Source organism: Chlorocebus sabaeus, chromosome 10 (genome assembly GCF_047675955.1).
Source record: "Chlorocebus sabaeus isolate Y175 chromosome 10, mChlSab1.0.hap1, whole genome shotgun sequence".
NCBI lineage: Eukaryota > Metazoa > Chordata > Mammalia > Primates > Cercopithecidae > Chlorocebus > Chlorocebus sabaeus.
Genome location: NC_132913.1, coordinates 22,999,699 through 23,025,909, shown reverse-complemented (window position 1 = coordinate 23,025,909; position 26,211 = coordinate 22,999,699). Strand labels below are relative to the sequence as shown.

General features: G+C 36.3%; 1 protein-coding gene across 1 annotated transcript in view; it reads right to left on the bottom strand.

Moving 5' to 3' along the window:
- Window positions 1-26,211, bottom strand: part of THSD7B (thrombospondin type 1 domain containing 7B) — a 909,295-nt gene that overhangs the window by 268,137 nt on the left and 614,947 nt on the right. The window contains exons 13-14 of the mRNA XM_007964862.3: window positions 14,360-14,554; window positions 8,280-8,543 (exon numbers count right to left, since the gene is read on the bottom strand). Coding sequence (XP_007963053.3) covers window positions 8,280-8,543; window positions 14,360-14,554 — 459 coding nt within the window. The remainder of the gene's footprint in view (window positions 1-8,279; window positions 8,544-14,359; window positions 14,555-26,211) is intronic.

Below are 26,211 nucleotides of genomic sequence, written 5' to 3'. Positions count from 1 at the left end.
AGCTCTGCTCCTAGTGGGTTCTAGGGTCTGGGGAGTGGGGAAAGGGCTGCCGGGCAAGACTGCCTGTGGCTTTTCAAAAAGAGTGACATTTCTAATACAAGTTCAGAAAGGTTATTAGGAGTCAACTAGAGAATTAAGTTGCAAATTAAATTAAATTAAAGTCACAGCCGGAGGAAGGTAGATAGGTACAGAAGGCAAAAGAACCCTGCCAATAAATTGTGTATATTGAGATATTCTAGAACCCAGGACTGCTGGAGTTCAGAGTGGGGTGGATGAAAGATGAGGCTTCAGGGATTAAACAAGGTTAAAATCAAAACCACAGTAGATATCATCTCACTCCAGTAAAAATGGCTTTTTATCAAAGAGGGAATAACAGATGCTGCTGAGGATATGGAGAAAGGGGAACTCTCGTACACTGTTAGTGGGAATGTAAATTAGTATAATCATTATGAATAACAGTATGGAGGTCCCTTAAAACACTAAAAATAGAACTACCATATTATCCAGCAATTCCGGTACTAAGTATACATCCAAGAGACATAAAGTCAATATAGCAAAGGGGTGTCTATACTCCCACTATTTTCAATAGCCAAAATATGGAATCAACCTAAGTGTTCATCAGTGGATGAATGTATAAAGCAAATGATAATGACAGGAGGCAGACAAATCCTAAGCAGACTGGGACAGGTCCCTGGTGAAATCTGACCTTCAAGCTGAAGACAGTCCTGGGTAAATCCTTGGACCAGATTGAGAACCTCTCTGCCTATTTGCTGTGCTTTTGTCTGATTGATCCCCACCCTTCACCTATTTTACATATACCTACCTTTTCCTAATTGGTTTTCTACACTTTTGTGCCTACCTTTGAGTGGTGCCTTTGTTTTAGCCTCTTTTTGCATACTCAAACCAATCAGTACACACTCCCCATTCTGAGCACATAAAAGCCCTGGACCCAGTCACACTGAAGGAGAGATGACCTGACTTCAGGTGGGGGGCACCTTTGCATCCCATCTCTGCAGAGACCTATTTCATCACTCAGTAACATTATTCTCTGTCCTTTTCACTCTTTGATTGTCAGTGTATCCTCATTCTTCTTTGATGTATAGGACAAGAACTCAGGACCTACCAAAAGTGGGGCTGAGAGCTCAGTTGCAGTGGCTGCGGGATAAGCACCAGACTACAAGGCAGGCACAGCCTGGCAGGCTGAGTAGATGGTGTGCCTCCTGCAGCAAAGCTGGCAAAGGGGCCAAGAAAAATCCTGTGTCAAAAATGTGGTGTAGCTGGGCACGGTGGTTCATGCCTATAATCCCAGCACTTTGGGAGGCCAACACAGGTGGATCACCTGAGGTCAGCAGTTCAAGACCAGCCTGGGCAACATGGTGAAACCCCATCTCTAGTAAAAATACAAAAATTAGCTGGGTGTGGTGGCAGGTGCTTCTACTCCCAGCTACTCGGAAGGCTGAGGCATGAGAATCACTTGAACCCAGGAGACAGTGGTTGCAGTGAGCCCAGATTGCACTACTGCACTCCAGCCTGGGTAACAGAGCTAGACTCCACCTTAAAAAAAAAAAAGTGAAATATATACACAATGGAATATTATTCAGCCATTACACAGAATGAAGTCCTGTCATTTGCAGCAACATTGATTGAACTGGAGGTCATTATGTTGAGTGAAATTAGCCAAGCATAGAAGGACAAATATCACATGTCCTCACTTATATGTGGGAGCTATAAAAGGAGATGTCATAAAAATAGAGAGTAGATTGGTGATTAACAGAGGCTGGAAAAAATAGGAGGGATGAAGAGAGGTTGATTAACTGGTCCACATATATACTTAGGAAAAAATAAGATCTGGTTTTCAATAGATCAGTAGAGTAACTCTAGTTAACATTAAGCTATTGTACATTTCAAAATATCTAGAAGAGGAATTTGAATGTTTCTAGCATAAAGAAAAGATATTTAAGGTGATGAATATTCTACTTAACCTGATATGATTATATGAATGTTTCAAATTATCAATTGTATGCAGAAAATATGTAAATCTTGCATACTGATTTAAAAAAAAAAGGAGGGTAAAATCATGAAGGGCGTGTATCCCATTCTAAGAGGTCTGGACAATGGGTTGCCATTTGAGGGTTTAAAATCTATGGGAGTGATAATCAGATTTGCCTTTAGGAAAGATCCTTCTCCTTGTAAAGGGAGAAAGGCTGGCAGGAAGAAGGACTGAGTGAGGACAGTGGATGGGTCACCACTGCAATGAATCTACAAGAAATGTAAGGCAGCCTGAACTAAGGCAGAGCAATGGGGCTAGAGAAAAATGGACAGAAGAGAGAAACAGCTCTAATGCAGCAATATTATATGAAGTTTATATCTGTGGTCATGTTAAAACAGAGGCAAAATCACAACATTAAAACATAGAAACATATTCTTTATCTTGTCAATGCAAACGTCCTTGGCCCAAACACTATTATTCTTCCCCAAGTGGTGAATTGAAGAGCCTTTCAATGTCTTAGTAAATAAACATAAAGGTGTAAATGATCTAAGCAATGAGTTATTTGGCAAGAATTTCAGATGACTAGAAAGTTTCTATTTATTTCTGGGAGAGAGAGTATAATATAATTATTCAGTCCCTTCCATGAACTGGACTTACGAAGACTGTTCATATTAGATTAATATGTGTGTCCTGTCTTTGATATCCACAAATCTTTGCCAGGACACTTCATATATAAAATGCTCCTTAGGCCAGTTGCAGTGGCTCATGCCTGTAATTCCAGCAGTTTCAGAGGCCTTGGTGGGCAACATAGGGAGATCTCACCTCTACATAAAAATAAATAAATAAATAAACAGAAAATTAGCCAGTAGTCCTAGATGCTCAGGAGGCTGGGGCAGGAGGATCACTTGAGCCCAGGACTCTGAAGTTACAGTGAGCTATAATCATGCTACTGTAATCTAGCTTGGGCTACAGAAGAAACTTTGTCTAAAATAAAATAAAATAAAAATAAAAATAAAATAAAATAAAACAAAATAAAATAGTTAATTTTGAACCTAGACCTGGAATCAGAAAAAAAGCTATCTTAATCACCTTGATTAATAAAGATATAATTTTCAGTCCCAAGCATGTTCTCCCAGCTCAGCCAAAATAAACTTGTTCATATAGACTTGTAAGAGAAATATTTCAATGTGCAAAATTCAACACATACACAGAAAATCTAAACTTTCTAAATGCATTAATATTAAATTCACTTTTCCAGTGATTGCAAGCATGTAAATATTTATTCCTTAAATCCAAAAAGAGATTCTTTATGATGATTATTATTTTGCTTTGTCTTCTATCTATACCTACTTATATATTACAGTAAATTAATGAAATTATAATTGTTAAATTGCAAATGCTAAATTACATCTGGATGATATGTTAATGAAAATCATTAATTGCCTATCAAATCAATTATAATTTATCTGGAATCAGATAGAAAACAGATTACACTTTCATTTCATAATTTGATGAATGAAAGCTTATTCACATTTTTGTCATTGGATCACTTGAAAAATCGTTCCTTCTGCTTTCTTCCATTGTTTCAAAAACATTGCTTATCCACTAGTAGCAATGCAATTTCATTACCTCTATTCCCAAACTATACATCGAGGGCAAAATAGAACACGGTTTTCTGTGCTCTTTGTGTGTTACACAAGTGGTTTCTCTATGGATCTGCTTTTGTTATACACAGCTGTTCTACCCAAACGGCTGTTAAAACATGCGCATACACTGCACACGCACTTCAGAACTTGTATATGGGCATATGTGTGTTTACTCTTGTCTAAACCAGCCTTTCCATTCATTCAGCCAACAGATACTGAGACCCTGCGTGAGGCCAGAGCCTGGGATACGTATGGGGGATGGAGAAGTGAACATGATTCAGTCATAAATTTCAATGAACTCTCAAATTAGTAAGAAAAATAGAGATCTACATGGATTTTTAAAAGTTAAATTTAGTCCTAAAAAGAAACACAAGAGTGGAAGAAGGGGAAATATTTCCTGCAATGGGTAGCAGCTGATCTTAACCCAGAGAATGAAGAGTCCCATGAGAGGAGGAAAAAAAGGGCATGCCAGGTGAAGTACATCCTCATGGAAGTCCTTGAGGGTCCAGTTGAGGAGCTGCTACATAAAGAAGAGACCAGGAAGGACTGCAAGCAGGCCGATGGCTTGGACACATTTTCGTGTCAGTGTGATGGCTGATGGCTGCTGGCATGACAGATAGCAGGTGGATAAGTCAAGACAGAATAGCATAACATCAATATGTGCAGAGGATAGCGAAAGGAAAGGAAAAGACGAGACATACTTTGGAGACAAAATTACCAGAACCCGATGATTCAGTCATGTTTTCAAAAATATGTTTTGAAGGTCTATGAAATTTCTGACACGTAGGTGCTGTGGATACAGCAGTTGAAAACAAATAAAAGACATTTAAAAATGTTTCCACTCTTCTGGAACTTTGCAATATACTGGAGGGAGAGATAATAAGCACTCATTTCTAAAAAGTAAATATATAATATGTCAGTTGGTGATTAAGTGCTATGAAAAAACATAAAGACTGGCAAAGGAAACAGGAAGTGATGAGGTGGATCAATTATTAGAGGAATCGGAAAGACTTGATATGACGGGATATTCAGCAGAGATCCAAATGAAGGGAGAGATGAAGGCAGGGCCAGGGAGAGATAAAATTCAGTGTATTGGCTTGCTGAAGTACTTTTTTGTCCTCTTCTTTGGCGGGGGGGGGGGGGGGAACCACTGACATAAGAAACATGGTTGGAAGTGGCTCACTTCAAGAATCTTAATTTTGTCATGGGATATTTTGTTGCCCAATTTAGGTAGTCCCATCACTGGACCTGCTGTCATACAGATGGAGACGACACCATGCACTTTTGCATCAGGCAGTGATGGAACTCATTAAGAGCCAATAGGGGTTGACAGAACATAGAGACAAACCCCATTTTAAAGTTTTTTAAAAAATAAATTGCAATTTAATATTTCTCCTCACCGTGATATTCCCAAAGCCAAGCAGAGTCGGCTGTGATTATCTATGGTTTGAGTTATCCATGGAATCCATTAGTATGGATAACTCAAAATTTATGCAGTTGTGTTCCCACAGTTACGTGTATCCAATAGGGGCCATATGGAACATATTATGCTTGATGAGGAATAATTATCCTCATGAAGAAGTCTCCCTGATGTCATCGTGGGGAATCCTGCTCATGTCTACAATGCAAATGGAAGACAAAGTCCAAGTAAAGATTTAAAAGGGGGAAGCACTTACCATTCCTATTGGGAGATCCAGATTCAGGTCATTACCCTGTGCCTCAGTTTGCCCATGATAAAAATGCTTTTTTTTTTTTTTTTTTTTTTTTTTTTGATACAGGGTCTCTCTCTGTTTCCCAGGCTAGAGTGCAGTGGCACAATCTCGGCTCATTACAACCTCCACCTCCAGGGTTCAAGTGATTCTCCCACCTCAGCCTCCCATGTAGCTGGGATTACAGGCATGTGCCACCACATCTGGCTAATTTTTGTATTTTTAGTAGAGATGGGGTTTTGCCATGTTGGCCAGGCTGGTCTTGAACTCCTGGCCTCAAGTGATCCACCTGCCTTGGCCTCTCAAAGTGCTGCAATTACAGGTGTGAGCCACTGCACCTAACCTATGATGTAATTCTTAATAGTGAGCTAATTCATATACATATATAAGTATAGTTAGAGGCAGGGTCTCTTTCTTTCACACAGGCTGGACTGCAGTGGCACAATCATGGCTCACTGAAGCCTTGACCTTCCACAAACTCAAGTGATCTTGCCACCTTAGTCTCCCAAATAGTTGGAACCACAGATGCATGCCACCAGGCCTGTCTAATTTTTTATTTTTTCTAGAGGCAAGGCCTCCCTATGTTGACCAGGCTTGTCTCAAACTCTTAGGCTCAAGCAATCCTCCTGCCTATGCCTCCCAAAGTGCTGGGATTATAGGCATGAGCCACAGTGTCCTACTCCAATTCATGGAGATATATATGTGTGTGTGTGTGTGTGTGTGTGTATGTATATGTGTATATATATATACTTTTTAAAACTACGTCTTTATTAGTAACCATTAAAAGATTTTTTTCCTTTGATAGACAAGTATATGTCATATCCCTAGAGGTGACACAATGAAGTATTTTCACTTGCTATTTAAAAAAAAATCTGTTTTTGAAAATATATACTGTGAAAGTAGATTAACACAAGTATCATAAAAGTTATAAGGCTACAGTAAACTTTGATTAAAGCACGATTTTCATTTGGTGAAAGTCTCTTAGATTCCCTAATAGCTTTTGCTATGGCATTGCAAATTGGTTGAATTACAAATGTCTCCTCTTGTTTCAAGATGTTTTCATTTCTAATCTGAAATGATTATTTTCTAAATTAAAAAACTCTCCATAAATTCATGCAAAATTAGGGATGAATGATAGATAATATATAGAAAAGATGCCTTGTGTTTGGAATAATCTTGCCAATTCTATCTCTAAATTACATCTTAAAATTACTTCTGTATTTCTTTATTGCCACCACCCTAGTCTGACCTACCATCATGTCTCTCCTTGATTAACTACAGGAGTTTCCCGGCAGCTTCCTTACCCCTTTTAAGTCAGTCTGTAGACAGTAGTCAAAAGTGATCTTTAAAATCTCTAAATTGGATAACATTATCCACTCTACTTCCAAGCTGATGACTGAAGTTAAATTATACCCATATTCCTTGGCTTGTCTCACAAGATTCCACATACTTCTTCAACTTCACTTCACACAGCTCTCTCCTCACTCTCTACGCTCAAACCACAGGGTTTTCTTTTATGTCTAAAACATCTTTCCTAGCTTTTATCTTCTGGACACCCCACTAACTAAAACAACCTTGTTATGTGCTTTGTGCATCTGTCTCCTTCTTAGCCTTCACATCTTAGATTTATGTCACTTCAGTGAAGGCTTCCCTAAAGTCTATCAAAAAATTTTCTATTCAGCATCCTCAGAGCTAATCAAAACTTGAAATTCTTTTTATGTATTTGTTTATTTATATCCCCCACCAGACAGTAAACTCCACAAGTTTCTGACTTCCCCTTAACTGTACACTCAAGTCATAGATGTCCAGGTACATAGCAGATGGTCAATAAAAACGTTTTTTTCAAATGAATGAATAAACCAATGCGCACATACAAGCTGAAAAGAAAGATGAGTCACCCTAAAATGGGTCCATTACTTTCTTGTGATGTATTTAATGTTTCTGAAAGTCAAATCACTTAAGAAATTAATGTAGACTAATCTAGGAAGCCTATATAAAGCAATGAGAGTATTAATTTAAAAGTCATTAAATCTCATTGTATAATGATATGGGCATATCTTAAATAAAGATAGCTAGTATGCTGGCAATAAAGAAGATCTATCATTTACTTAGTTTGTACACTATAATTGAATTTGAGTTTCTGGTATTACTGAGAACATTTTTTAGTACACAAAACCTTGATGACTAAGACCAACATCTACCCATTTATTTCTAGACTTGTTTATTCTTTTTAAAAAAACTAGTAAAAAAAAGAAAAACAGAGCAGGAAATTCAGAAGCTTCATTGTAATGATTGCTTTCAGCCTGTTTCACCAACTTTCACACCAGCTGTATTTAACCTCCACTCCTTTTTCCATACACTCAGATCTTTCAAATTTTCCCAATTAAGGTTCAAAAACAGTATTTTCCTGGATTAGCATCTCACAGAATTCTCTGAGATTGTCTCTGTCTTTTTCCTATAGTTTTATTCTATTAACTTAGGTATACTTCTACTTTATATAGTGAAACTTTTAAAATCAACTTTTTCATTGATTTTTTTCTCAACTACATTTGAAGACACTCAAGTTCTGATGCCTTCTATGTATATGGTCAGAGCACCAAAAAACAGCACGGAGCATATTTGTTTGTACTTGGCGTTAGCTTTCTCAGTGAAGTGGAGCAGCAGTGTTGACCACCAGTAAACAGGCGGCTAATAAACAAAGGTGAAGTAGAGAATGAAGTGAGTCAGGGATCCAGCACCATCACATTCCAGATAATCATTGAGATGCAGATGTATGCATTTCATCTGTCCATATTTTATGAGAGACAATGTGTTATTGACAAAGGAGAACTAAAACAATTATTATACAGCAGAGCTATTAATTCTAGACCTGAGAAAAACCTCCCAAACTGTGTGTGAGTGTTCTCATCTGTTACTCTTCATCCATCTCCTTACCAGAGCTGCTGCAGAAGGAGGGGTCAACAGGTCTTCCATTTTTATCAGAGCAGGCTACTGCTCGAAAGCGCATGCCTTCTCCACATTCTTTCCTGTCTCCTTGTACCCGCAGTCCTCGCTGAGGCTCCCTTCTGCCTTCTGGAAGAATGCAATCTGACCAGTTTCCATAAGGTTGGGATATAAATTCATCACAAGGACATAGTTCTGTCTCCACTAGAGGGTAAAGGTCAGCATCCTGGCATTTCTCCTTCTTTCTGCTTTTCCCTGTTCCAACAAGAGACATTGAGATATTAAATGTCTATCTGCTGTTTTGTTAAAAGTCACTCACACTTTTCTATTTGTAAACTTTTAGAATATTAAACCTTAAATAAAATAAAGCTTTTGTTTTCCTCACTCTTTTGCCATGAAAGTAATCCTGAGACAATGAAAACAACTCCCAGAACAACTGTGAAATTCAAGTTAATTTGAAAAAAGTAGAAAATGGTTTAATGTTTGAGAGTGGCATAAAATATTTGGAAGATGTTTGCTATAGCTAGAGAATTCCAGTTAATTTATTTAATATTATTTTCTCTATAGTTTGCTGGAAAAAAACATATTGATAACCCTGTCCTCATTCTCCTTGACTAATTATTGCCAGGGAACCAACGAAAGCATCTAAGTGGTTAACTCCTTCTCTTTTTAGTAGAGGTCTCTTGCAATGAGATAGATGGACGAAGTTAAACTCATTTTGGTCTCTGCCATCAGGCAGCTCCCAAACATCTATACAAACAATAAATTGAAATAAATGATCAAGTCATACTGGATAATTTAATCAGAGAAAAAGCTCTTTCATTTTGAGAGATTCTTCTAACTTAAGTATTCTGGAATATGACTTTACCTTACCAATTCACTTTGATGAACCTGTTAGCTGTGGTCCCAACTCTGAGTAAGACAGTGCAGTGTCATTTTTCACAGCCATAAACACTTGGTAATCATGTTTAGTGGATTCTGAATCAGCCTGTAACTTGATTCAACTTTGCTGTCAACATGATTCCTCTAGATTACTAAAAATTTTCCTAGATCTAATAATTCCACCTTTTGTTTTCTCATTAGTTAGTCATTAGCTAGAGTCATGGCTGATTATAAAATATATAGGCAGTTTTACTGGTCTATTTTCTATGTTTATGGCTGTTCTGAAGATGCCTGATACAAGCTGATTGATGTATGGGCTACTTTCTCATTGCTGCATGGTTTGCATTACATATAATTCCAGAGTTGTTGACAGGGTGATTGGCTCTATGGTCTACCATGATGCTTATGTTTGCAATAAATAAGAATTCCTAGGCTGGGCATGGTGGCTCACAACACCTGTAATCCCAGCACTTTGGAAGGCCACTGCAGGAGGATTACTTGAGATCAGGAGTTCAAGACCAGCCTGGCCAACATAGGGAAACCCCATCTCTACTAAAAACACAAAAATTAGTCAGGTGTGGCAGTATGCGCCTGTAATCCCAGCTACTCAGGAGGAAGAGACAGGAGAATCGCTTGAACACAGGAGGCAGAGGTTGCAGTGGGCCGAGATCGCATCACTGCACTCCAGCCTGGGTGATAGAGCGAGACTGTGTCTCAAAAAAGAAAGAAAAGAAAAAAAAAAAAAAAAAAAAAGAATTTCTGCAGGACCTGAAGTTGATCTGGTAGCAGATTCAGCTATACTTCTGATAGAAGGTATTCACTTGCCTCTACCATTAGGACACTAGAATAAGTTTGAAAAGTACAGCCTCCATCACAGCCATGACAATTTACTGGCTGAGAGATATATCAATAGTTAGTGAGTGGCTCCTTTCTATTAGCATTTAGCAAGTTCAAGACCTCCCTTTTTTCAAACTTCCATAAAGTATTATTGAATCTCTCAGTCTCCATCTCTTCAGTTTCATTTCTCTTCTAAATCCACTTAACCCTGGATTCTGTCTACTTATTTCTGGAAACCACTGTTATCAAGCGAGAAACAACAACAAAAAAACAAGAAACAAAGCCAAAGCCCTGGAATATCTTTGATTCCTTATCTTTCAGGTCTAATCACTCAGTGATAGTTCAGAGTGTTGACTATACTTTCATTCTTGAAATATTCTTTCCAAGCTCCACCGTAACATAACTTTTTGTTCCTCATCCTCACCCCGTGCCCCCACCTCTCTCTTGCCATATATTATTTATTTTTACTTGGTGAACTATTTTTCTTCTCTACCTCTCTTAAACTGATGGGGTTCCCCAAGGCACCATCTTAGGTTCATCTCTCTTCTGATTCTACAACTTCACCCATTTGAAGAGTTTAAATTATCATCCATATTTCTTCAATTTTAAATTAATATCTTCATTCAAGATTTCTTGCTCAAGCTTCTAATCCATAGACTGAAAAATCTACACCTAAAGAACCAATCACACCCATCCTCTTTACATCACCTTTGTTTCTCCTGTGTTTCTCAATTCTACCAATATCACCAAGTTAAAAGTTGGAACGTTCTGAATTATTCTGTTGAACCCCCTACATCTGATTAATGACAAAGGCATAGCACTTCAAATGCTTAAAGATTCATTGCATCAGTCCATTTGTTTCCATTCCAATGGGTGTCCCCCATATTTAGCCCCACCTGCAAATCTCCAGCTGAAATTACAGCAGATTCCTCCAAGATCTTATTGCCGTCATACCTCTATACCTTTAATCTGTCCACCACATTGCAGTCAGAGCCAGCTTTCAAAGTACAAATCTCATCAAATCACTTGTCCACTGAAAACTCTGCTGTGGCTTACCATAGTACAGAATGAAGTTCAGGCTCTTTCCCTAGGGTCATTAAGGACCTATATGATTTGTGCCCATTTGTATCTGCCTCTGGCCTACATTGTACCACTCTGCCTCTAGCACATTACGATACAGTCATAGTGAGCCTCTTTCAGTTCCTAGAAATTACTCATTTTGCTTCTAGCCTTTGTATGTTTACTCCAGAAATTTCCACAATTTCTACCATCCTTCCGTAGGCTAGCTAACACCTGCTTCTTCTTCAGATCAAAACTCACGGGTTACTCCCTCCAGAAAACCATCCTTGAACATGGAAGAATGGTTAGCGAGATGCAATGTTGCTGGCTTTGAAGATGGAGGGGAACATGAGCCAAGGACATGCGCAGACTCTACAAGCTTGAAAATGAAAGAAAACCATTGTCCCCTGAAGCCTCCAGAGAGAAATGCAGCCTTATCAACATCTTGTCTTTATTTAGATCTGTGAAACACTACAGACCTGTAAAATAATAAATCTGTGCTGCTTTAAGCCAGCAATGTTGTGATAATTTGTTGCAACAATAGGATTTGTTTCAATACCTCACTCAATACAACAGCTACTATAGCAGAAACTATACTGTAACTATATCCAGTAAAAATCTCGCCATATCTCCAATTAGACTGCAAGCTCTGTTAAGTTAGTATCATGTCTATTGATTCCCTTGTGGTATTACCAAGGACTAGCACACATAACAAAAAGAAATTCGTTGAATAATTGAGAAAAGGAAGTTGTAAAACAAAAGAAAAAGAAAAAGATAAAGGAGAAGGAGGAAGGAGAAAAAAAGAGAATGAGAGTGAGGAGAAAAAACTAAAGAAAAAAATGTTCATCTATAAGGTGACCAGAAATTACCAGCAGAACAAATATTCTGTACAAATATGTGCTGCCTCTATGTTTATGATATCATTATTAATTACATAGCATCACTGATGAAGGATTTAAGCAAGTTAATGCAGATACGGTTGTCACAATAAGAAACAAATTATCAGTGGTCCTTTGATTATATACTAATCAAAATCAGCATTAACCTTTGGATTCAGAACAAGTTAATATTAAAAATCAATCCCTAGTACAATTGTAAAGACTTTTTCTTCCTTAAGTCAGAATATGTACTAGTTATCTAGTTATTATAAATAAATATCTGTATATTATAGCTCATATAATATATATAAAACCTGGACAGGTTTTCTATCGAATAAATGGAATATTCTTGGCATTCTATAAACAATTGCTTTAAATACTATTGAGTCTAAAACCTGTGATGACATAGTTTGGGTACAACATACAGAATGCTCAGTGAATTAAAGTCTCTTGTTACAAATGGACAAAAGAAAGTTAAATATCCTGTATGGCGCCATATTCAATGAAGTGGCTTGTATTTATGTTTATATGTTTCAGTGTGTGTATTTGTGTTAAAGAGAGAAAGAATCACATGGCTTTGGAGTTTGAGTCCAAGGCTTTCAGCAGCATTCATGTTAGAGATTGTTTACTGCATTTACTACCAAATTACTTAGGGATAACAAAATACAAGCATTAGTTTCACGACAATAAAAATAAGTCTTGAAAAGTGAAAATATTTCAATTCACTAGTGGGATTATTTTTTCAACAGTGATATTAAATGATTCGTTTTACTGTTTTGTTTTTTTTTTAAACTCATGTATTTCATGAAATTGCTAACTTGTTTTGGTGCCACATAGACATAAAGATACACAAAGGTCAATTAGCTACCTGAAAGTACAGCCGTTAATAATTTAGAAAAGAAATTTCAAACAATCTTTTAGTATGAGTAATTTTTAGATTAGAGTTTGCAGAAAAAAATGTACAGCTATTCTTCAATATTTATATAAAAGGAACATTTTAAATAAAAGTCAAATTCATTGGAGTTTTAACAATTAATAACATAAATGGTGCTGGTTGTAAAATGAATAAATATCCTAGGCTTCTCAATATTTTCCATTTTCATTATGTAGGTGTAAACTATCATTAATAAACTTTCAAGAAAAAAGAAAAAAACAGGTCACTAATTAAAAACTTCCTTTCCCTCTACAGGAAATTCTCTCTCATCTCAAGTATATAGAGTTGCCACAATAGTGGCTTCTGATGCATTATGTTTGTACAGGCAAACAAAGTTTCATTAATTGGCCCCTGAACTTCAAATATTCCTGTCACATACATTCTATCTCATTGTGTTGTTTTTCTATGAGAAATTTGTTGTATCTTAGAAACAAGCAATGTTGCATAAAATTATGTGGCACAAATTTTTGTGGAAGATAGGGCACGAAGCACAGAATTTCTTGTTTGGTGTTTCTGTTTATGGTTATGCATTTCACCTACACTTACAAATGGACTTCCAGTTTGTGTGCAGAAATCCCATTACAGGCTCTAGTGGATTACTTAAATCCATAATGGTGATTTAAATTTGAAATGTGATCAGGTAAGCAATGCATTCAGACAAAAGAGTGTTGAAACCAACAGAATTAGCACTTCAACTGCTCATGAGAACAAATGATCATCTATACTTAATTCTCCAATGTCAACACCAATTTCATTATCTCAATGATTATTCTGGCATTTTCCTTTGGTTCTTTGTTTTCTGCACATACGAACGCATAAGAAGTTAAGAGAAGTTGTGGGATATTTATCTAGGCAAGTAGTAAAATACACTATTGCATCAATTATTTGCATACTGCAGGCAAAAAATGCCCCCAGAATTCAATTAAACAATTAGTTGCTTTAATTTCCATTGAATTTTGCAGCTGAAAACAGAATTCATAATTAATATCACAAAAGCAGAATCAGTCCATGTAATTTGATTTTTGCCTTACACTAGTAAAATTTTAAAATGTTAAATTGCTTATAAGATAATGGCAAAAGACAATGATGTCAGTTAGATCTGTTTTGTATCATCTTTCCAAATCGGTGATTGCCTTCAAGCTCACTGAGATCCTGGCATGATAGCACAGGACAAACTTTGCCATTACCTACTCAAAAGAAGTTAGTGAATAAAATGCCTTTTATAACTGCAAAGATTATAAAACTATATAGAGAGGAACTTGATAGCTATAAAATAGTTCACATCTTTCATTCATTTTGCAAACATTAATTGAGTACATGTTACATACCAGGCATTGTTCTGAGTTTGAAGACATGTATTGAGGAATGGAGAGAGAGGGAGAGACCTGATGCAAATTCCTGTCCTTTGGACCTCACATTCTACACAAAGATCCAGAGATGTTCAGCTTGCCTGATGCTGAAGTGTAAAACGCACACTATACCTGTGAGCTGTCGCCGCCTACTTTTTGTGGCTTCACAGTTCGTGGAGCAGGGCGTAAACTTGGACCAAGCAGTGAAGGTGCAGTCTTCTCGACATGGGACCGTGCATTCTTGCACAAGGGGAGGCATGCCATTTGTCTGCTTGAGGCACTCCATCATTTCTGCCGACTGGTTGTCATCAGAGACGCATGAGACAGCTGGAAAAAAGCATGGATTCTTTTGTTATTATTTTGATTAAATCACTCAGCTGCTGGTTCTTTGACAAGACAGCAGAATCCCCCAAGGTTTAAAAACTTGAGTTTCACGAATGGTGCAAATTGTGTTCAACATAGCTAACCTTATTTCTCCCTGGAAATTAAATTTTTATTGTTGCCATTGGAGGTATTTGAGGATTTAATTGGTTTCATTATTAATCCAAACCCTGCATTGACAGCAACCAAAATAACTTCCAGTAATTTATTGTACTTCCTGCTCCTCAGCATCTAATCTCTAGAGATGATACAAAACTAAGAAAGGGAATCTGTAAGAGTAAGATGAGGACACAAAAAGGACAAAACCACTTTTAAAAAATCATATAGACTCCTTTTTTCATTTTTTCCAAGCACAAGCATAATCTATTCAGATCATTTCCACTGCAAATATCTTTTTTTTTAATTTTTATTTTTCCATAAGTTATTGGGGTACAGGTGGTATTCGGTTACATAAATTCTTTAGTGGAGATTTGTGAGAACCTGGTACACCCATCACCCAAGCAGTACACACTACACCCTATTTGTTGTCTTTTATCCCTCGCCCCCTCCCATTGTTCCCACCAAGTCCCCAAAGTCCATTGTATCATTCTTATGCCTTTGCATCCTCATAGCTTAGCTCCCACATATCAGTGAGAACATACAATGTTTGGCTTTCCATTTTTTAGTTACATCACTTAGAATAATGGCCTCTAATCTCATCCAGGTCACTGCAAATGCTGTTAATTCATTCCTTTTATGGCTGAGTAATATTCCATCATATATATATACACACACACACAAAATGATCATATATATGTACATATGATCACAATATATATGTGTATATATATGCATATGTGTACATATATATATATGTGTGGGTCTGTGTATATATATATATACTCATTCTCAGAGTTTCTTTATCCACTCATTGATTGATGGGCATTTGGGTTGGTTCCATGATTTTGCTATTGTGACTTGTGTTGCTATAAACATGCACGTAGCAAGTATCTTTTTCGAATAATGACTTCTTTTCCTCTGGGTAGATACCGAGCAGTGGGATTGCTGGACCAAATGGTAATTCTACTTTTAGTTCTTTGTAGCTTTTTTAGTCCTTTATAGCTTTTCAAAGTTTCTCACACACACTTTTTCAACTAGGAACTCTCTAGTCATCCCTTAAAATAATAATCTTGAGGTAACACATTTCTAAAATTTTGTTTAAATTTTTACTGAATTCTTTGGACTAATGCCATTTATTTTGTTTTATTTTATGAATGACTGCACAATATTTTGGTGCATCTTTTTCACTCTGGTTAATTATAGACTCTCAAAGAATATACATTTATATACTCTAGATCAACATTTCTCAACCTTGGAACTATTGAAAATTTAGATTGGACAGTTTTTTGTGGGTGTGTAAATGGGTGTTGTGCGTGGTGAGATATGTAGCAGCATCTCTGGCCTCTACCCATTAGATGTCACCCTCTTAACTGGTGACAATCAAAACTCTCTCCAGGCATTGCCAAATGTTCCCTTGGGGTCAAAATTGCCCCAGTTGAAAACAACTCTTCTAATTCTTAACCACGGATGTATATGAGGATACACAGATTCCATGGTACCATTTCAGATCTGCCGTATCAACATCTCTGGGTGGGAAAGCAGGGAATATCTTTGTGTTTAAATGGCCCACGTAATTCTGGTCTACCCTGTCTACCAACTACCCATATTTGGCATGATGCCTTAGACATGCTGTGTGTTAATGGATATTTGCTGAATTCATCATTCTAAGGAAATCACAGTTTAGGATCATTTTTTTACAGTTTTTTAAAATCTGCTATGTGAAAGGAACAAAAAGACCACAGCTTAGGATCACGTTGTTAAAAAACTTTTTATATAAACTTCTCTTATGCAGGGTAAGTGTACATAGGGGCTCCTTTCAGATGCCCATTCTTCTTGTATTCTGAATTTATTTCTTTATTCTGAGCACATCAGATAATACATCTGTCTGAACACCATCGATCTATATATATATATATATTTAGAACTGGTGAAAGACAAACCCATCTAATGCTTTAGAACCAAGGAATTAGCTAAGATGACAATGGATGCACACACAATACTTCCCAGTTTGTACATCTGCTCTGTGGCAGGTGGAGCTATTCATTCATTCGGAGTATTTTTTGTTTTTGTTTTTATACACGTCGCAGGAACAAAATCCATCACACATCAAGCCAACATCACCTGCATTTTCTTTGTTGGGAATATTGCAGTCATTAATGATGAATACAGCAAGACATTTTATCTTAAGTAGGGTACAAGCAAATGTTCTTTGAATTGCTTGCTTAGATAACCAATTTAGAGTTAATTTAGAGATTTAGAGAACTTTTATCTTGCCAAGTTAATTTTTTTTTCCAAACTGACAATGCACTGAATAACATGAAGACACATTTTAAATACTTTCAAAAGCATTGCTATGTGAAATTTAAACCCTTTTTTTTTTTTTTTTTTTTTTTGAGATGGAGTTTCACTTCATTGCACAGGCTAGAGTGCAGTGGTGCAATCTCAGCTCACTGCAACCTCCGCCTCCTGGGTTCATGCAATTCTCATGCCTCAGCCTCCAGAGTTGCAGGGATTACAAGTGTCCACCATGCCCGGCTAATTTTTTTGTATTTTCAGTAGAGATGGGGTTTCATCATGTTGGCCAGGCTGGTCTCAAATTCATGATCTCAAGTTATCTGCCCACCTCGACCTCCCAAAGTGCTGGGATTAGAGGTGTGAGCCACCACACGTGGCTGAAATTTAAACCTCTTGACATATATAAAAAACATTTTTTTCAATTATAATAAATTATTTTAGAATTTTTTTATTACATAATTTCTTTTGAATATGTTTATAATTTAAAAGCTATGATAAACCAAACTGAATGATGTTTTCAAGTTCTAGAAAGTATTTAACTTAGAATACACTGCATTTATAGAGATCTATATTGAACTTTTCAATTTAATAAAGGAAAGCATTAGAAATTATGAAAGAAGAGCTACAGAATAGGGTGGAATTCACACATATTGCAGTCAAATGGCAATGATTGAAATTTCAAGTCTAAACAAGGAGCTATGTGAACTAAGATAGTTATTTAATTCTTCATGCCCTATATTTTCATCTTTAAAATGAGTATCATAAGACTATCTATAACAAAGACTAGTGAGAATTCTTAAAACAATGTCTCACACTAAGGAGCTTGATACATGCTATTGATTATTACTATCCTTTATATTTGTTTTTAAATAAAGCAGGCTGATGATTCTCCAAGCAAGTATACGTACACACGTTCTCCTCACCATGCCTCATTTGTTTCTTGGTCATCCTTAGTATGTGAGGAATAAAGGTAAGGAGAAAATATTTTTGCATCTTTGCCGGATTTGGTGCTAGATTTGTAAGCATCAGTAATGAACCAATAGCTCAGATATGAAGACACATTCACTGAATTAACAGGGCTGTGCAGAGCAAATCCGTCTGTTTACCTTTATAAATTGATATTGTAAAGTAGTTTAATGGAGGCATTTGGGTTTTCTAAATGTCACCAAATGCATGCAAAGTTAGGACACGATGTTTGACAGCACCCACATTAGCCTGAAGACCACAGCTCTCTTAATGGCAACCCAAGGATGAAGGCCATTGAAGAACTACAGAGTTGAAGGAAAAAAAAAAAGAAAAGAAAAAACTCAACAACTACAGATCATGCAATCATCAGTTCAGACCAGGAATTAGTTTTCAGGTTTCTTCTAGTTTAGAATTCTAATTTATTTTCAAGTGTGAAAAGATCACTGGAAATGAAAACACTAAAAAGTTAAATGAAACATTTCCTTCTTGGGAATGTTCTAGTATAAAAGTAAACATTTTATTCATAAACATTAATTGAATTACTGTGTATTGAATTATACTAGAGGGTATGAAAATACTAAAGAAATAGCAAGTAGGAAGGCTGCAGGACTGGAAAATCAGCAAAGCACACAAAACAAATACACAAAGGAAATTAGAAAAGAAGACATTTAGCAAAAATGGGGATAGTAAGTAACCAAAGTACAACCCAATTCAGAGGCCCCTTCCATTGCACAACTCTTGGGAAAAGAAATTTTTAAAACTTATTAGTTATACATAACCTACAATATAATTCTGGGGCCAATATTAAAGATACATAGTGTCCTTAAATCAGAGAACATTTCCGAGGATTAAATCAGAAGTAGAAATCTATGGATAAAACTATAGGCTTTAAGGTCCCACTCCTGTTGGCCAAGGCTGAAGCACTGGGACTTCTACCTCACTGTGCTAACTCTTTGGCATGTCAGCAGTTGCCCCCTAAGCCAGGCATTCAACTGGGGGCCTGAAGATTGTCCCACCACTTCCATCAGGGCTGGCAAATGCACCTGCCACTAGTGGGCCTGAGTACAGGCTGGCACTATCTAGCTCCACCCACCTTCTTCCCCCGCTCCAGGATACAGTACAGGATCCAGGCCCCTGGTGTTCCATAGCCCAATCCAACATGTGAGACAACCAAGCACTTCTCCCAGGAAAGAGAGGTTGGGCATAAATCCTACCACTATCACTGCAGCTGGCTCTAACCTGCAAATGCCACCTACTGGCCTGGAGGCCAGACCATACAGCCCACTACAACAATTCCTAACACAAAAATCACAGTGATAAGGAAGAAGAAAAGCTTCTCATGACCCCTGCCATCCCTCACTGTTTATGCCACCCTAGCTGCCCAACAGGTCATGAGCCTGCTTATCCACCCAGTGTACCACTACTACAGCTACATTCAAGGAAGCTACCACACTCAAGCTATTTATAGCCAGGGAAATCATACAGTCTTTGCCACTACATGTACCCAGAAGCAAACCAAATGACCTTACCCAATCATCATAGCCATATCTTAAAGAAAAAAAGTGCTCCTCCCAATAAAAGTGAATTCAAAAATAAGAAGCTACTGCTGCTCTAGATGTGCAGAAATCAATGCAAAGGTACAAAAAGCATGGGGAAAAAAGCAAGGTATTATGACACCCTCAAAGAAACACAGTAATCCTCCTCCAGCAATAGATGCTAACTAAAAAGAAATTCTCAAATGCCAGGTAAAGAATTAAAAGTACATGTTTTAGAGAAGCCCAATGCAAGAGATGCAAAAGAAATCAGAAAACCAATTTAGGATATGAATGACAAAAACCAAGACAAAAAAAATTAGAAAATCAATTTAGGATATTAATGAAAAAATTACCAATGCGATAGATATATAGAAAGAATAGATCTGAAAAGTTCATTGAAGAAATTTCAAAATACATTTAAAATGTTAATAGTAGATTAGATCCAGTAAAAGATCTCAGGACTTGAAGACACATCTTTTGAAATAATCTAGTCAGACAAAAATAAAGAGAAAAGAATATAAATGATGAACAAAGCATTTAAGATGTTTGGAACTATGTAAACTGAATGAACTTAAGAATTATCAGTATTTCTGAGGGAGAAGAAAAATAAAGAAGAAAACTCATTTAAGGAAATAATTGATTAAAACATCCTTATTCTAGCTAGTGATTTAGATATCCAGATCAGAAGGCCCAGTAATCCTCAAATACACTGCCAAAAAAACCCCCCAAAAAACAAAAACAAAAACAAAACACCCTGATATATCATCGTCAGACAGTCTAAAGTCAGAAAGAAGAAAATAATTTTTAAAGCAGCAAGATAAAAGTGCCTAGTCATCATTAAAGGAAACTCCATCAGACTAACAGCAGATTTCTCAGCAAAATACTCACAGGCCAGAAGAGAATGGGAAGGCATATAAAAAGTGCTGAAAGAGGCTGAGTGTAGTGTCTCATGCCTGTAATCCCAGCACTTTCGAAGGCCAAGGCTGGCAGATCATTTGAGGCCGGGAGTTCGAGATCAGCTTGGTCAACATGGTGAAACCCCATCTCTACTAAAAATACAAAAATTAGCCAGGTGTGGTGGTGCGTGCCTGTAATCCCAGCTATTCAGGGGAGCTGAGGTGGGAAAATTGCTTGAACCCAGGAGGCAGGCACTGTAGTGAGCCAAGGTTGCACCACTGCACTCAAACCTGGGCAACAGAGCAAGACTTTGTGGGGTGGGAGGTGTGTAGGGGTTGGGGGGAAGGCTGAAAGGAAAAACCTGAAGCCAAGAATTTTATACCTAGCAAGATCAAGCTTCACAAATAGAGAAAAAATAAAACCTTTCCCAAATAAGCAAATATTGAGGAAACTCATTACTGTCAGACTGGTACTACAAAAAATCTTTAGGAGTCCTAAACATGGAAATGAAAGGTTGATATTCATCACCATGAAAACATAAAAAAAGTATAAAACTCACAGGTCTTATAAAACAATCACACAAAGAAGGAAGAGAAAGGAATCTAATGGCAACACAACAGAATTTCACCTAACCACAATTTCACCTGAAGACAAATATGACAGGAACAAAACCTCACATGTAAGTATTAACTTGAATGTAAATAGATTAAATTTATATTCCTTTTAAAAGACATAGATGGATTAAATTTATGCTTCCCCTAAAAGATATAGATAAGCAGAATGAGAAAAAGAAAAGATGATCCAACCACATATTCCTTATAAAAAACTAACTTTCTCTCTAAAGACATATATGGACAGAAAGAAAAGAGGTGGAAAAAGATATTCCACGCAAACAGAAACCAAAAGCGAGCAGAGTAGCTATATCAGATAAAATAGACTTTAAATAAAAAACAGCTTATGAAAAGACAAAAATGATCACTATACAATGATAGAGAATTAATTCAGTAAGAGAATATAACAATTCTAAATATATATGTACCCAACACTGGAACACCCAGATTCATAAAATAAATATTATTAGAACTCAAGAAAGAAAGAGACAGCAATACAATAATAGTGGGGATTTAAACATCCTACTCACAGCATTAGACAGATCATTAAGACAGAAAAGCAACAAAAAACAATGGATGTGAATTGGACTTTAGACTAAATGAACATAGTAGAAATTTCCAGAACATTCTACCCAAATGCACCAAATGCAGAATACGCATTCTTCTTACTAGCACATGGAGCATTCTCTAGGACAGACTACATTTTAGGCTGAAAACAAACCTCAACAAATTTTTAGAAATAGAAATCATATCAGGTATCTTCTCAAGCCATAGCAGAATAAAACTAGAAATTGGTAACGATAGGAACTTTGGAAACTAAACAAATACGTGGCAATCAAACAACATATTCCTAAATGATCACTAGGTCAAGGAAGAAATTAAGATGGGAACTTAAGCCATTTTTGAAACAAATAAAAATGGAAACACAACATACCAAAACTTGTTGGGTACAGCAAAAGTAGTGCTAAGAGAGAAGTTTATAGCATTAAATGCCCACATCAAGAAAGTATAAAGATCACAAATTTAAAAACTAATATTCCATCTCAAGGAACTAGAAAAGCAAGAACAAACCACACCTAATGTTAACAGAAGAAAAGAAATAAAAAGATCAGAGTAGAACTCAATGAAATAGAGTCAAAAGTAACATGCAAAAGATTAACAAAAAAAGAAGTTTTTTTCTTTTTTTTTTTTTGAGACCGAGTCTCACTCTGCTGTCCAGTCTGGAGTGCAGTGGCATGATCTCAGCTCACTACAACGTCTGCTTCCCAGGTTCAAGTGATTCTCCTGCCTAGGCCTCCCAATAGATGGGAATACAGGCATGTGCTACCATATCCGGCTAATTTTTGTGTTTTTTAGTAGAGACAGGGTTTCACTATGTTGGCCAGACTAGTCTCAAACCCCTGACCTTGTGATCTGCCCGCCTTGGCCTCCCAAAGTGCTGGGATTACAGGCATGAGCCACCATGCCTGGTCTATTCTTTAAAAAGATTTTTAAAAATTGATAAACCACTAGCTGAACAAACCAAGAAGAAAGAAGATTCAAATAAACATAATCAGAAATGAAAAAGGGACATAACAATGATACCACAGAAATACAAAAGATCAACAGAGACTATTAAGAAAAACTATATGCTCACAAATGAGAAAACTGACAGAAAATGGATTAATTCCTGAAACATACAACCTCCCAAAATGAAACCAAGAACAAACAGAAATCCTGAACAGACCAATAGGAAATAGTTAGTTTGAAGCAGTAATATAAAGTCTCCCAACAACAACAAAAAGCCTAGGATCAGATGGATTCACAGATGAGTTTCACCAAACATATGAAGAACTGATATTAATCCTCCTGAATACAACAACAACAACACACCCCACACCACACTACAAATATCCCTAGTGAACATAGATGCAAAAATTCTCATCAAAATGCAAGCAAAGAAATCCAATATCACATCAAAAAATGCACCACGATCGAGTGGGTTTCTTGCTAGAGATGCAACAATGGTTCATATGCAAATCAACAAATATAATACAGCACATAAACAGAATTTAAGACAAAAACCATTTGATCATCTCGATAGACAGAAATAACATTTGATAAATCCAGCATCCCTTTATAATAAAAACTCTCAACACATTAGGCACAGAAGGAACATAACCTCAAAATAACAAAGACCATGTATGACAAACTGACAGCTAACATCATACTAAATGGGGAAAAGTTAAAAGCATTTCCTCTAAGAACTAGAACAAGACAAGGATATCCACTTTTACTACTTTTATTCAACATAGTACTGCAAGTCCTAGACAGAGAAATCAGGCAAGAGAAAAAAATGAAAGGCATCCAAATTGAAAAAGATGTCAAATTGTTTCTCTTTGCAGATGACATGATTTTTTATTTAGAAAAACATAAAGATTCCATTAAAAATCTTAGATCTGATATATACATTTAGTGAAGTTGTAGAATATAAAATCAATATACAGAAATCAGTAGCATTTCTATATACCAATAATGAACAAGCTGAAACATAATCAAGAAGGCAATCCTATTTATAATTCCTACAAAAAAATCTAAAAATAAATTTAACCAAGGAGGTGAACTACCTCTATAAGAAAAACTGCAAAACAATGATGACAGAAACTGAAGAGAACACAAATGGAAAGACATCCCATGCTCACGACCAAAATAATTAATATTATAAGAATGACCATACTACCCAAAGCAATCTGCTGATTCAATGCAATCTCTATCAAAATACCAATGTCATTTTTTTCACAGAAATAGAAAGGGTAATCCTAAAATTTGTGTGGAACTCAAAAAGCCGGTTTAGCCAAAGCAATCCTGAGCAAAAAGAACAAAGCTGGAGGCATCACACTACTAGACTTCAAAACCCCAAACATCATCTCACTGGTTTAAAAACAGAAATACACAGTAATGAAACATAATGGAGAATCTAGAAATAAGTTCATGTATTTACAGCCAATAGATTTTTGACAAAGGTACTAATAACATACATTGGTGAAAAGAAACCCGTTTTAACAAATGGTGCTGGACAACTGAATATTCACATATAGATGAATAAAAATAGACATTGTGTCTCTCACCATGGACAAAAAGCAACTCAAAATTGTTTAAAACCTAAGCATAAGATGCAAAAGTATAAAAATTCTAGATGAAAACCTAGGGAAAACTTTTCTGGACATTGGTCTAGGCAAAGATTTTATGGATAAGACCTCAAAAGCACGAACAGGAAAAATGAAAATAAATAGGACTATATTAAGATTAAAAGTTTCTGCACAGCAAAGAAGACAATCAAGAGTGAAGAGACAGCCTGTTGAATGGAAGCAAATATTTGCAAACTATCCATCTGACAAGAGACTAATATCCAGAATATAAAAGGAACTCAAAACAACTGAACAGCCAAAAAAAAAAAAAAAAAATCACATTAAAAAATGGGAAAACTATCTGAATGAACACTTCTCAAATGAAGACAAACAATTGTCCAAGAGGTATATTGAAGAATAGTTAACATCATTTGTCATTAGGGAAATTTAAAACCACAATGAGATATCATCTTACGCTAGTTAGAAAAAAATAGTATGTGTGTGTGTGTGTATATATATAATTTTGTCATATATATATATATATGACAGATATGTGGTGAGATCCTAGTTGAGGGTACAGAGAAAAGGGAACTCTTATACACTGTTAGTGGTAATGTAAATTAGCAGAGCCACTAAGGAAAACAGTATGGCGATTTCTCAAAAAGCTAAAAATACTGTATGACCTAGAAATTCCATTATTGGGTATTTATCCAAAGAATAGAAAATCAGTATATTACCTCTATGTTTACTGCAGCCCCCATGTTTATTGTGGCGATATTCACAATTGCAAAGATATGGAATCAATGTAAGTACATCAATGAATAATGGATAAAGAAAATGTGGTATATACACACAATAGAATACTGCTTACTAATAAAAATATAATTAAATCTTCTCATTTGCAGCAACAGGGTTGGAACTGAAGGTCATTATGTTAAGTGAAATAAGCCAGGTGCGGAAAGACAAATAATGCATTTTCCTACTGATGTAGGTGCTAACTAAGCTGATCTTATGGAGGTACGGAGTAGAATGAGAGTTACCAGAGGATGGGATGGATATGTGTGGGGGTGAGGAGGATGGAGAGAGGTTGGTTAATGGGTACAAACATATAGTTAGATAGAAGGGAGTTCTAATGTTTGATAAGAGACTAGGGCAACTATAGTTAATAACAATGCTTTCTATATTTCAAAATAGCTGGAAGACAGGACTTGAAATGTTCCTGATACATAGAAATGATAAATACTTGAAGTGATATATACCCCGACTCAATCATTACACATTCTCTCTATATAAAGCAAAGTATCATATGTATCCCACAAAAAAAGTACAGAAATTATATATCAATAAAAAAACTCAAAAAGAATTAAGGGTGACTCTCCTTTTTTTTTTAACTGTTACTTTGGTTAAGTTATATAAATTAAGACTCAAGGAACTCATCCATGAAATGGGAATAATAATACCTACCTTGCAGGATAAACTGATACAGATAAATTGCTTTGTAAAAAACTGAGCACTTAGTACCTTAGTACACGAGCCCTGAGAAGTATATACTATTACAATAAAGTCTATTGAAAATGAAATGTAAGAAATGGTAGGAACAAAGCATTTATTATCATCTGTCTTGGCTCTTGGCTCAGGAAGAATTTCCAAATTCCATCAAAGCCTCTTGGGCCCTAAATGTATTACTAGAACCTCTCTTATATGATAATGTTGAGGTTAGCAGTCTGCTGTGAACAATTATAAATATATTTTTTTTTTGTGTGTGTGTGTGTGTGTGTATACACACATATACATATCAGTAATCTGGCTTCTGGGAGGCCACAGTAGTGTCAGTGACAGGCAGGTAGAGAGATAACAGTAGTACAATATTACAGTTTTCATAATGATGATAAGCAATGGGAAACCTGGCACAGAAGGGAAGAGTACACACTTCCATCTTGAATGAAAGGGATGTGTAATGGATAGGTAGAAAAAAAATATGCCATTACAGAGAATTTATCTGTCAGACATCTGCTATTTAGTTGAACAAGTCCTGGGTCCTTCAGATCACAGCAAATCATTCTCAGGACACAATCTTAGAAAAAAGATTTCTT